The sequence below is a fragment of the Nematolebias whitei genome, chromosome 9 (assembly GCF_014905685.2).
Source record: "Nematolebias whitei isolate Nwh7 chromosome 9, NemWhi1, whole genome shotgun sequence".
Lineage (NCBI taxonomy): Eukaryota > Metazoa > Chordata > Actinopteri > Cyprinodontiformes > Rivulidae > Nematolebias > Nematolebias whitei.
This window is the reverse complement of record NC_056506.1, coordinates 5,255,966-5,269,559: the sequence shown is the minus strand read 5'-3', so window position 1 is coordinate 5,269,559 and position 13,594 is coordinate 5,255,966. Positions and strand designations below refer to the sequence as shown.

Genomic DNA, 13,594 nt, shown 5'->3' with positions numbered 1-13,594 from the left:
CACCCGGATCCAGCTTGCTGTCAGATTCAGCGGGCCTCTTGGTCCTCCTAGGCAGCAGAACTGCCCAAATGCCAAACATAATTCTTCCCTGAGCGATGGTCACTCCTCCCATCAGTCTTTCGAGCTCCTCGACACCACAGACAGATAGCTAAAGGTGCTGGGGGATGATCCTGGTCCTCCCGTTGTCATGAGCTGAGTTTCCCACCAGCTCCAGGGATTTCGGCGGTCAGGTACTCGAGCACCACCGCCAGGGTGACGGGAATTTCTCCTTTTCAGCTCATTTGGGATTTGGGGTTGTAGTTAAGATAGTTGAGCTTTTGAGATGTTAATCAGCTGCTCCTGGTTGTTAAAAAAAAACTTATTGCCATGGATATGCATCATACAAATGCCCCAAAGTAAAAAGGTTTCAGTAAAAATCGTTCCAGCTGCACAGCATCCAATACCAGAGTAAATAATAATCTGAATAAAGTGATTTACATCCAGAAAAAAGAGGAAATAAAGTTTTTTTTAAAGCAATAACTCGGACTAAATGTGACTGAGCTACCCCAACATGCAGCCACCCCGAGCGAATACATATCTTGATTTTGTCTTTCAGCCTGCTTTATTGATATTTGTACATGGAGTTTTTACTGTTTGCCAATTTCATGGTGTGATTGTTCATGTGTTGTGTTTTAATTTTCTGGCCACCTTGCTGCAAGGAAAATTTCCCTAAGGGGACAATAAAAGTGATGATGATGAAAAAGTTTTAACCACTGTTCCACCATGCCTTCTTATATAAGATGATATAGTTTAACTCTGGCATAAAAGGCAGCTGGTCATATGCATTCCTTCAAGAAATGTTAGGCCTTTAAATAAAAAAAAAAGCTTCAGTATATATTCTGCCATTACAAGTTCAGATATATGGGATATTTCTGGTAAGCATTAGCTGGAATTAAATACACAATTATTGCGTTTAACTGAATGAATCTGAATGTCTGATATGTACTCAGATGTAATGCACACACATTGTGTTGTGCTTTATTTGTAGATGATCCCTTCAATGAAGATCTGTTCACTAAAACAGACTCATCTGGTGGGTAATAATCTTTGTGCATTTCTATATATATGATTAGATTTGATATTTTCCATGTGTATGTGTCCTCAAAGTTCACCAAAAGTCAGAATCTGGTTTTCTTGGGTACACACTTTCATTATTAACACCATTTCAAAAATCCCATCTGAAGTATAACATTTTTAATCATCTTTTTTTCTTTTTTTTTTTTCAGATGGATTTGCTTCAGACCCTTTCAGAGGCAGCAACCCTTTTGCAGCAGATGTTTTGTTTCCAGAGGCAGACATGGAGCCAGCTGGACATGTTGGTGAGGATGAAGACATCAGTCTGTCCTGTGCTGAAAACAAAGCTTCGACAGGAACTCAGTGCTTTGAGACAGAGTTCCCAGATGAAGACAGTGACATAGAGATCAGTTATAGTAGAGAAGACTTGGACACCATTGATGATGGACATGAGTCCTGCGGATTTAAACCCATACAGAGTTCATCAGAAGAGCTCATGCCTGAGCTGAATCACCAATGGAGTTCTCAGGGGCAGCATTCTGTAGAGTCAGACCCGAATGGTTATGAGCTTGACCTGTGTCCTGTGTCCCCTCCTTCTGACATAGAGGAACACAGCATTGGGTCTCTGGCAGATGAAGCTACTACTGAAGGAAAGGAACAAGGTACAAGTAATTCATAATTAATTTCAACAGCTTAGATCCAACAGAGTAATTAAAAAATGACACTTCAACAGTTTAAAGAAACTTTTTTTTTGTTAGAAGCTTTTAATTCTCTAAAACCAGCAATATTTTTTATTTTGTGTGCAGATTTGTAGTTGTTAAAATGTCATAGTTTTAATTGTAAGGTTTAATGATCTAATGAGATCTACTTTGTCAAGTTGAAACCTGTCCAGTGAAACATCAAGGAGCTGGCATCAAGAGATCCTTTAGTGAAATTAGAACTGAACATTTCTCCATTTTAAATTGTTTGTGTACAGCAGGCATAGTTTGATAAAACCACTAGAGAGCGCTCTGGTCACATGACCTTGTGATTCACTGTAGCAACGGTGGCCATTACTAAAACGGTTAAAGGTCTTTACTTGGTGTTTTGGTTGGTATTGGCTAAATAGCCCAAAATAGGGGTTGACTATATTAAAAAAAAAGTAAAAATCATATCAATATATATGTACTATAATTATAATATAATTTTAAAATGTATATAAAATTGTAAAAATGCCAGAGAACTGTGTGTGCTACGGCTGTAGCAACAGAAGGTAAATGGAGAAATGTGTCTCCTGTCACAAGCCAGCAGATTTTATGTTATTTACCTCGGGGCATTTTTAGAAACAATTTCAAGTGCAGACTTTTACCTGCCAGAACATATTCTTCTTTTGAGTTACAGCTGTTTGTGGCTGAGCTGACACAGCCTGTATTATTTGGAATTGTGTATCGCCCACGTAAATATAACAAGGATTTTATTCAACAATTTTCTGAATTTTTAGCTGACTCCATCCCCAGATTTGATAATCTGTTGATTAGTGGGGATTTTAATATTCAAGTTTGCTGCCCGTCTGATCAGTTTGCCTCTGATTTTATCAATCTTTTAACTTATTTTAACTTAACAGTCTGTACATGGGCCTACACATCTTCTTGGACATACCTTGAACCTTATTATATCTCATGGGCTGTCCATCTCACTCTGTGAAACATCTGAAATGGCCATCTCAGATCATTTCCCCATCATGTTGGAGTTCTCAGCCCCCCTACCAGTCAGTAGGCCTGCCTTTGTATCATTGGCATCGTATTTTTACTCCTGAGACAGCTGGACTGTTTACTGCTGCTTTTATGGACTTTCAGACTTCTGTTTCCAATGAACTTTGTCCAGATGGCTTCCTTCTCTATTTCCAAACCACTTGCTCAGAAATTTTAGACTCCATCACTCCTCTTTGGTTTAATTCCACTAAACTGAGTGCTGAGCCGTGGTTAAATGATGCCTCTTGCACTCTCAGAAAAAAATGTAGGAAAGCAGAATGTCAATGGAAGAAAGACAAACTTCTTCCATCTCTAAATTTTTTGAGAGAACACCTTACAAGCTACCAGAGATCTGTCAAAGAGGTAAAATGCCAATATTTATCTGTTTTAATTTCAAATAACTGCCATTGTTCTAGGGGCAGCACAGTGGCGCAACTGGTAGAGCTGCTGCCTCTCAGCGAGCAGGTCGCCAGTTCAAATCCCGGTCCCTGGGCCTTTCTGGGTGGAGTTTGCATGTTCTCTCCGTGCATGCGTGGGTTTTCTCCGGGTACTCCAGTTTCCTCCCACAGACCAAAAACATGCATGTTAGGCTAATTGGTAACTCTAAATTGTCCCTAGGTGTGAGTGAGAGAGTTAATGGTCGTTTGTCTCATTTGTCTCTGTGTGGCCCTGTGATGGACTTGCGACCTGTCCAGGGTGTACCCCGCCCCTCGCACAGTGATTGCTGGACAAAGCGGGTAAAAGATAATGGATAGATTGAAATATATATATATATATATATATATATCCATCCATCCATTATCTTTACCCGGTTGTTCCATTTTGGTTCATGGGGGTCGCCGTAGCCCATGTCCAGCAATCACTGTGCGAGGGGCGGGGTACACCCTGGACGGGTCGCAAGTCCATCACAGGGACACATAGAGACAAACGAGACAAACAACCATTCACTCTCTCACTCACACCTAGAGACAATTCAGAGTTACCAATCAGCCTAACATGCATGTTTTTGGTCTGTGGGAGGAAACTGGAGTACCTGGAGAAAACCCACGCATGCACGGAGAGAACATGCAAACTCCACCCAGAAAGGCCCCTGGACCGGGGTTTGAACCAAGGACCTGCTCACTGAGAGGCAGCAGCTCTACCAGTTGCTCCACCGTGCTGCCCAATCTATCTATATATAATTAGATTTTTAATTTTGACCCCTTATAAAAAATGAGTGTGTCTCCTCTGAGTTCAAATGTTCTCATTTAGAACAGCATTTCTGAGAAGGTAGGAGGTCATGTTTAGATGAAAACCTGTTCTAAAGTCTGAAAATAATCGCAGGAATTTAGAAATTATAGGGGATACTTAGTGAAATTTTTTTAGTAAAACCCCTTTTTTTTATACAGCTAAAATATTTGCTTGTTACATCTAGTTTTTGCAAGTGTTGCTTTCTTCTTGTTGTAGCTTTAAGACATTTTTTTTTTTCTCCACTAGGTTTGAGTTCTGGCCCTGCTCCAGTTTTGCATCAGCCCAGTGAACATTTACAGCTGGAATTCGATTGGACAGACGCCATAAATCAAACTCTGCCCAGTGACTCAAGCTCCAGTGAAACAACAAAAACAAAGAATAACATCAAAATGAAGCTTCAAAACCCCACGACACCTCAGAACTCACTCGATTCTCAGAACCTTGTTCAGCCTGACTTGGACAAAAACAACTATGAGTTAGACCATAAATCAAGCAGCCAGCCTTCCTTTGACCCTTATGGGTTCAAACTCAGTCCAGAGCATTCTCACCTCTCCTTTCTAGACCCTGATGAAGTTGAATTTAGCCCAAAATCAATTGAAAATGTTATGAGCTTTGATCCCGAAGCCTCATCTTCTCCATCACATAAACTGAACTTTGATCCTTATGGGTTTGACATCACTGCCTCTCAGATGGTACGTCACTCTGATCCTTATGGCTTTAAACTTAGTCCTGAGGACGAGAACCAGGAGGTACTGGACCTTTGTGGTCACGATAACCTGGGAGAAATGGGACTTTGCACCTATGAAAATAATGAGCAAATAGATAACTTTAACTTTGCCAAGCAGGAAGTATTAAAGCCTCACACTTGTGAAAACCAAGAAGTGTTTGAACCTTGTGACCAAAATTTCCAACAACTGCCATATTATAGAAATCAAGATATCATGGAGCCATCTAACCACAAAAACATGAAACTGGCTTTTGATGAAAACCAGAAAGTCCCAAATTTTAGATGGCATGAAAACCAAGAAGTGGTGGAGCCCTGTTCCAATGTGAACCAAGAGAAATTACTTGAAGTTTGTAGCTATGATAACCAAGAAGTCCTGGAAACGTGTGACCATCTTAATCAGGAATTGTTGGCTGTCTCCCATCCTGAAAACCAAGAAGTGCTCGGCTTAGATCCATACGAAAACCAAGAGCTTTTGAGTTTTGGCAACAAAGAAAATTTGGATCTGTTTGAATCAGAAAACCAAGAGTACGAGGATGTTCAGGACCTCAGTAGCAATAAAAATCAGGAGCTGCTAGATGTAGACATGCCTGACAACCAGGAGTCCCTAGACTTGATCAATGAGGAAAACCTCCCCGAAGGTAACAACAACCAATGTATTGTTGAAGCAGAAGCCAATTTAAGCTCTACTAGCAACAGTTCCGAGAGTGATTTGGGATCAGAAAATCTAGTGGGATTGGAACTCAGCAATACGAACACATGTTTTGCCAACACCACAAACAATGTTACCACTGACACACTTAAAACCTTTGGCAAAATGTCAGCTAACCAGGGCTGGAGTATGTCCAACAATCCAAACAGTCAGAGTCTTTTAGAAGGTGATCTGGGATCAGTCTTTGGTGCTGGAGGTTACATTGGCTGCCCTGATGTTGCTGATGACCTTGAGCCCCTGAAGAGAAGACAGGAAAGCACACGACCTGAGACAGCACCTCCAGTCAGACCTCCTCGACCATCTCTTAGGGTAAGTTGATCATAAATCTGTAACGTAATGTAAAGGCCCATTTAAAATGACAATGACTGATTTATAATAGCAAAAAATGTGAAACGTCCAAGGTGGTGAAAATCTTTTATTGGCGTTGTTCTTTCTTTGAAATGACAACATAGACAACACATAGACTAACCTGTAAAAATAAAGGTTGAATGAATAATTGTTTAACCTTTTTTTTTTCCTTCCCGTCAGGCCAAGAAGAAGGTTTCGTCTGAAGGAATCGACCTGAAGTGATCTCGTAAAGGAAGTCACCATGTTTGGAGTAATTCATGACGATAAAGGCAACAAAGCATAGTGAAAAGTGAGAAATTAAAATAAAAGAACTGATTAAATTAATATAAAACAGAATAATCAGACAAGAGGAGGAGATTTTCTGTTACTTGTGACAGAAAAAGATAAAAGCGAGCTTTAACACCTTACAAAAGAAATCCCTCTTTTTTATTTAGTTAATTGTGTATTGTCAGAATCTGAAAAATGAATAGCATGCTCTTAGAGAAATCTAAGATAAATCAAATTGTATATTTTTTACCCCAGTGGACCTATGTCAGTCTTAAGCGAACTGAGCTTGTGATTTTCTTGAGGTTTTGCCTTGAACAAAAGCTCGACATTATAACAAATATCTTCAAGTTTGTCTAAGAAAGTTAAATCTGGTCCTCTAGACATTCAAAAAACAAAACAAAGCAAAACAAACAAAAAAGGAAGGCCCAGTTAGGATATCCACATTGCTCTAGAGCCTGTTTTGTGTGGGAAGACAGACACAAAACAGGCTCGAGAGCAATGTGGATATCCTAACTGGGCCTTCCTGAAAGCAGAGAAGAAACCCAAACAGGACTCCAGTCAGCCATCAGGTGAAAAGGAGGAACCCAGACCCAGACCAGTGGTCATTCCATATGTTGAGGGAGTATCAGAGAAACTGAGACGTTTATTTTCTAAACATAACATCCCAGTGGCTTTTAAACCCCAAAATACATTAAAGACTGATTCATCCCAAAGATCCAGTCCCCCGGCACAAACAGAGTAATGTTGTGTATGTTGTTCAGTGTCAGGAGGGTGATCAGTCTTACATTGGGGAAACTAAACAGCCACTGGCCAAAAGGATGGACCAGCACAGAAGATCAACATCATCAGGCCAGGACTCTGCGGTCTACACTCATCTCCAGGACAGAGGTCACTCTTTCAGGGATGAAGATGTTCACATCCTGGACAGAGAGGAACGATGGTTTGAGAGAGGAGTAAAGGAGGCCATCTTTGTGAAAAGAAATCGTCCATCATTAAACAGGGGTGGAGGCCTCCAGGTTCAACTGTCCCCCTCTTACAATGCTGTGATTGCTAGTATCACTCAGCCCTCTGTGAACAGTAAACAGCCATCAGGTGCTAATGATCCATTGTTAGGCTGATGGTCCTTCTTGAGCATGTGATCAGCTGGTTTTGGTTGTCAGCAGCAAACTGGTTGATCCACTCTGAGAAGGTGCTATTTAAGAGACTGAGCTGAATACAGCACCTCAGACTGAGGAAGTCTTTCGGATGAAAGAGGAAACGTTTCTACATTTTGTTTTTTGTTTGTTTTGCTTTGTTTTGTTTTTTGAATGTCCAGAGGACCAGATTTAACTTTTTTAGATTTTTCTACCTGGATTATTGAGCATGCATCAGGATATCTTCAAGTTTGATTTAACTTGTTCATGGACTTCATAGAAAGCTGTATATAAATGAAATAATTCAATGTGCTGTTGTGATTTAGACACTGTTTTGTCAACTAGTGATTTAGTTCCAATCGGGGCTTTAGATGGGGTTATGGGTCAGACTGTAGACTGCATCTTTATGATTTTTATTTATCAATTTCTTCCTTCAAGTGCTGTTTGAAGTATGACATTAACTTGTAAATCTTTACAGGTTATTGGATTGTGCATCCTGTTCTGATATTTTGTTTTCGTTTCAACTGAACTCTTCAAACTTTACATCTGACAAATATAACTACTAGTTAACAACAAATGGTTTACCTGCTCATATCCCTGGCCATACTATGCAATATTGCCAGCAAAAGGTGAGGTACTGATTCTACTTGCAGAGATGGTATATAACACACTGATAAAAGAGATATTCGTGTACAGATAAACGTTTGTCAATAAAAGTTATACCACAGCTGAGGCCATAGTTCTTGAGCGGAAAAAGGTGGAACGCTCCTTCCAAGTTTGGGATGAGTCTTTGACTAGAGCAGAGAAGTTCAAGAAAGTTAAAGCGTTGCTCATGAGTCATAGTAGGATTAAGTGGGTTTGGTTTGATGGATAGGCGCCTCTGACAGTAATGATAGTGCTGCTCTAGTTGAACGTTGTGATGAAGGTGCTAAGCTGTAAGACAAAGCTCTAACATTGTTCTTACAGAGTCAGTGACACTCCAACCATCCTCAACAAACTTTCTCAAATGAAAGAACAAGTTTCTGGGTACAAGGAGGTGAAATGTGCTTCCTTTGTTGGGTGGTCAGGATCAGCATTAGAGATAGAGGAGTTCCATCAGAGAGCTTGGAGTAAAACCACTGCTCCTCCTCATCGCAAGGCCTCTGATTATAGGTGTAGAGGGTTTCCAGACATGTGTATGGGGTGCCGTTTGTAAAGTTACACAGTCAAAAACTTAACAGCAATATTTTGGTTTACTTAATATTTCATAGGGGAAAAAAACTTTTATTTTTCAAAGTCATATTTTCACCATGTTATTCATACATTTATAAATGTCATAGTTCCAAGTATTTCATTTATATTTTAAATATTTAGTTTACAAACTAAATACACCACTTGCAAGTTAAATATTTAGTTAGCAAGCTAAATATTTACTTCCACACTAAATATTTAGTTTACAAACTAAATGTTTATGTCCAAACGAAATGTTTAATTTACAAACAAAATATTTAACTTACAAGTTAAATATTTTGTTAGTAAACTAAGTAAACATAGCTCGGAACTAAATATTTATTTTCCAACTAAACATTAATTTCCAAAATAAACATTTATTTTGATAACTAAATACTCAGCTCGGACAATCCATCCACCCAGTCATCCAACCATTTTCTTCCGCTTATCTGGTGTTGGGTCGCAGGTGTAGCAGCTTAAGTAGGGAGGCCCAAACTTCCCTCTCCCCAGCCACTTGGGCCAGCTCCTCTGGGGGAATCTCAAGGCATTCCCAGACCAGCTGAGAAACAGTCCCTCCAGCATGTCCTGGGTCTTCCTCTGGGTCTCCTCCCACTGGGCATGTCTGGAACACCTCACCAGGGAGGCGTCCAGGAGGCATCCTAACGAGATACCCGAGCTGCCTCAACTGGCTCCTCTCGACGTGGAGAATCAGCGGATCTATGAGTCCCTCCCGGATGACTGAGCGTCTCACCTTATCTCTAAGGGAGTGCCCAGACACCCTGTGGAGAAAACTCTTTTTGGTCGTTTTTATTCAAGATCTTGTTCTTTCGGTCACAAGCCAAGGCTCATGACCATAGATGAGGGTAGGGACGTAGATCAACCGGTAAATTGAGAGCTTCACCTTTTGACTCCTCTCTCTTCACAATAACAGACTGTTACATCGCCCGCTTCAATGCAGATGCTGCATCTATCCGCCTATCGATCTCACGCTCCATTTTTCCCTCGTTTGTGAACAAGACACCAAGATACATAAACTCCTCCACTTGGGGCAGGACCTCCTCCCTGACCCAGAGACAGCACTCTACCCTTTTCTGGCTCAAGACCATGGCCTTTGATTTAGAGGAACTGATCCTCATACCGGGCAGCACGGTGGCACAACTGGTAGAGCTGCTGCCTCTCAGCGAGCAGGTCCTTGGTTCAAACCCCGGTCCAGGGGCCTTCTGGGTGGAGTTTGCATGTTCTCTCTGTGCTTGCGTGGGTTTTCTCCGGGTACTCCGGTTTCCTCCCACAGACCAAAAACATGCATGTTAGGCTAATTGGTAACTCTAAAATTGTCCCTAGGTGTGAGTGAGAGAGTGAATGGTTGTTTGTCTCGTTTGTCTCTATGTGTCCCTGTGATGGACTTGTGACCTGTCCAGGGTGTACCCCGCCCCTCGCACAGTGATTGCTGGACCTGGGCACCAGTGACCCCGTGACCCAAAATGGAATAAGCGGGTAAAGATAATGGATGGATGGATGGATGCGTGGATGGATCTTCATACCAGCCGCGTCACACTCAGCTGTGAACCTCTCCAGTGAAAGTTGTAGATCCCGACCTGATGAAGCCAATAGGACCACTTCATCTGTAAAAAGCAGAGACACGATCCTAAGGTCACCAAAACAGATTATCTCAGAACTTTGGCTGCGCCTAGAAATTCTGTCCATAAAAGTTATGAACAGAATCGGTGACAAAGGGCAACCTTGGCGGAGTCCAACTCTCACCAGGAACAAGCCCGACTTACTGCCAGCAATGCAGACCAGGCTCTGACACCGGTCATTCCTAATACCTAACAGCCCGTATCAAAGGGCCTGGTACCCCATAATCCCAGAGTACCTCCCACAGGGTTTCCCGAGGGACGCGGTCGAATGCCTTCTCCAAGTCCACAAAGCACAGACCTAAATATTTAAATTGCTAGCTAAATATTTAGCTAAATTTAACTAAATATATTTAGTATACAAACTAAATGTTTATGTACAAAACAAATGTTTAATTTATAAACTAAATATATAACTTGCAAGTTAAATATTTAATTAACTAAATATTTAGGTTTAAATTATATATTTCATTTCCAAGCTAAACATAATTCCTCAGCTATACATCTGTAGCATGAAGCTGCACTGCTCTAACTATGACCCCTGACCCTCATTCGTCTTCCAGACTCACCATGAATTGTGTTCTGTAAAGTTACATTTGACTTCAATAATGTCTGATGTTTTTCCACACATTTTCTGTCCTTGGACAGAGACAGCTACAGTCTGACTAATGTTTATCTTATTCTTTCTATGCTTCTGAAAAGAAAAAAAAAATCATTAATGAAGTTTGTTTTAATTGATTAACCAATGTGAACATGAATAATTTTGATTGTTATTTTCAATCATTATAATGAAATCACATTAAATATTATAATGTATTTAACATATTTCTCTGTTCTGTTTTCAGAAAGTGATTATTCCAAGACACGTGTCGTGAGTGTTCTTTGAGCTGGAAGCTGTTTTCTTCAGAGGGGAGTCGTAAAGTTCCTTAGAGTAGTCAAAACAATCTTCTCAGAGCTGTTGTTTTGCACAAAGTCACTTTGTGTAAAAAGCAGTTCATTTTGCACTCCCGATGCAGAGAGGTCATCCCTGGCCCCGAACCAGAAGGCAGTTCATCTTTGGACCCATCCTGGTGGTCATCCCAAGGTCCACGCATTCATTTCCTGAGCAGATAAATATGTTGCTCAATTACAATTGTCAGAAGTTAAATACCTGCAGAAGATGAAGCCTTTTCTCACTGCAAGTCTCAAATTCTTGGCTTGAAGTCCAAACTGGCAGAAGGTGCTGATGGACGGTGCACCTCCTCATCACCTGTTGCACTCACAGACCCCTGAAGCTGTCACAGTCCTCTACCTTGGGCAGTTCCCCGTGAGTCCTCGTCATGGTGTATCCTGGTCTGATCCACCAGAGAACCCCAGAAAGACGAGTGGTGCCCTCAACACTGACCCGGTAAGGAGCAGAAACCTGGTGACAACGATGCAATTCTTGGTCTGGTTATGTCATTTTTAGCTGATGCAACTTGGTAAATCGGTTCCTGGCTTGCAGTGATGATAAATGACTTCATCTGATCAGACTAAATCATTTCTTTGAGCCAAAATCCAAAGTAAACTATTTATTAAAATACTCAACCTTTGTCTAAATTCATACGCGCATAAAACTGATATAATTCCTGCTCAAAGAGTCAATTTTGTCTTAGATAAGATAAATAAGCCTTGATTGATTCATTATTATTGTTAGTTTATTATTGTTGTTGATTTTTACTTTGATTATTTTTGTAATAAAACTTCAAATAAAACTTTGGTCTCTTCATTCGGATGAATATCCATTTGTTATGGTATAGAACTCCCTGTAATTAACCGATTCTACTTCAGTGATTGATTCTGATCATTAAAGGGTGAATATATTAATTAGGTTGTTGTTGGTCAGTAAACTGACCAGCTGGTGCTCCACTTTAACAAGAGTTAAATAAATAAAATAAATGTAGTGAAGGGGAGAAAGTGTCACCCTTCTTCCTCCATTTCACCTTTCGTTATTGCTACACATTTCATTTATAAACTAAATATTTAATTTACTAACTAAATATTTAGCTCAGAAATAAATATTTATTTTCCAAGCTAAACATTTAATTTCCAAAATGAATTTTTAATTTTCTAACTAAATATTTAGCTTGGACCTAAATATTTATTTTACAAACTAAACTTTTAAGGCTCCAGTATACTTGGGCATACGTCGATACATGCATTCCAGATTAATTAATTAATTAATTAATATCTTCCTTTATCGAAAAGGAGTACTTCTCCCAGAATGGTTCCCATGAAGATAACACCATGAGAACCCCTTTGTTTAATGACATTTACTTTTCAGGGGATGGACAGCGACACCTTCTGGTGAAACATTGCCTGCTATTAACTCCAAATGTCATTTTCTGTTTTATTTCATACCTGAATGTTTATTCATGTTAATGTGTGTTTTAAGTAATCTCTCTTTAAGAATATATTTGGTCTTATTGTCTTTTTTTGAAAGAGTAACTTTTAAGGCAGACAGAGAAAAATGGACTTTAGATTTTATAAAACATGACAAAGATTTAGGACCGCCCCCTCCTGAGGTGGACCAAAGACGATCTGTAACATACAGACAGTTAAGTTAAGTTTCACTTCTTCACATCTACTTCTCAACTTCTGTTGCATACATCACTGAGGCTCCATCTCAGAAGAATTCACGGGAGTTTTGGAGAGAAAACTCCAGAGAGAAACACGCTTCTGCACAAGAGAACTGGAGAGAAGAAACCCAGTTTCTGCACTGGACTCAGAGAGGAGAGAAGCATCCTTTCTACAGAAGTCTCAGGATGACAGACAGACACAGAACTTGACCGAACCAGAACCATCACACCGCAGGAATGGAAAATCCCAGCTGACTCCCATATGGACCCTTGTCCCTCCAAGATGACAGGTGAACTTTGAAGAAAAATCAGCCTCTCAGTCACCAGAACATCTGGGCAGGTACCATTTTAAAGCAGCTTTTGGACCATTCCTGACCATCTCATTCTGGTAGGAAAGAGATTTTTAATGCCTTTCTGGTGATCATACATCACAATAATCTTATCAGACAAATTACAGCTCACCTTAGACACAATTTTAAATATTTCACAAACAGAATCAGTCCAAAATCTGCCTTTTAAGTTTTCTCATCAATTAGACCTTTGATACAAAGCTACTTGGTTATTCAGTAACTCTTGTTATGCATCATCGTCATAACATATATCATAGATTATTATTTTTATAATAAAATACATAAAATCAACTGAATTTTTTATTTATTTTGGCATGTCTGTGTTTATTAACTGATTTGATGCCCTTTAAACACGAGAAAAAACTCACGTTTCAGTTTACATTTAATTTGGGGTTAAATAGAAACTGGTTTTTCCTCTAAAAGAGAAGTGGTGCCCATACAACGAGGTTATTTGCATAATAAATGCATATCTTATGAACTTAACTCATAACTGATAATTTACAATAGTAATCCAGCCCCATATCCCTCTACATGAAGTAGGAACAGTAGTACAAGCAATAAGCAGTAGTTTATTTTAGTGTATGTATATATATATACATATACACAT

General features: G+C 39.8%; 1 protein-coding gene across 1 annotated transcript; it reads left to right on the top strand.

Annotated features, from left to right (window-relative positions):
• The first annotated feature begins 1,032 nt into the window (after window positions 1-1,032).
• Window positions 1,033-6,466, top strand: LOC119414360. The gene is made up of 4 exons (XM_037681452.1): window positions 1,033-1,072; window positions 1,266-1,715; window positions 4,260-5,758; window positions 5,978-6,466. The coding sequence occupies exons 2-4, from the start codon at window positions 1,337-1,339 to the stop codon at window positions 6,017-6,019; spliced, it is 1,920 nt and encodes a 639-aa protein (XP_037537380.1). The 5' UTR covers window positions 1,033-1,072; window positions 1,266-1,336; the 3' UTR covers window positions 6,020-6,466.
• Window positions 6,467-13,594: the final 7,128 nt, after the last annotated feature.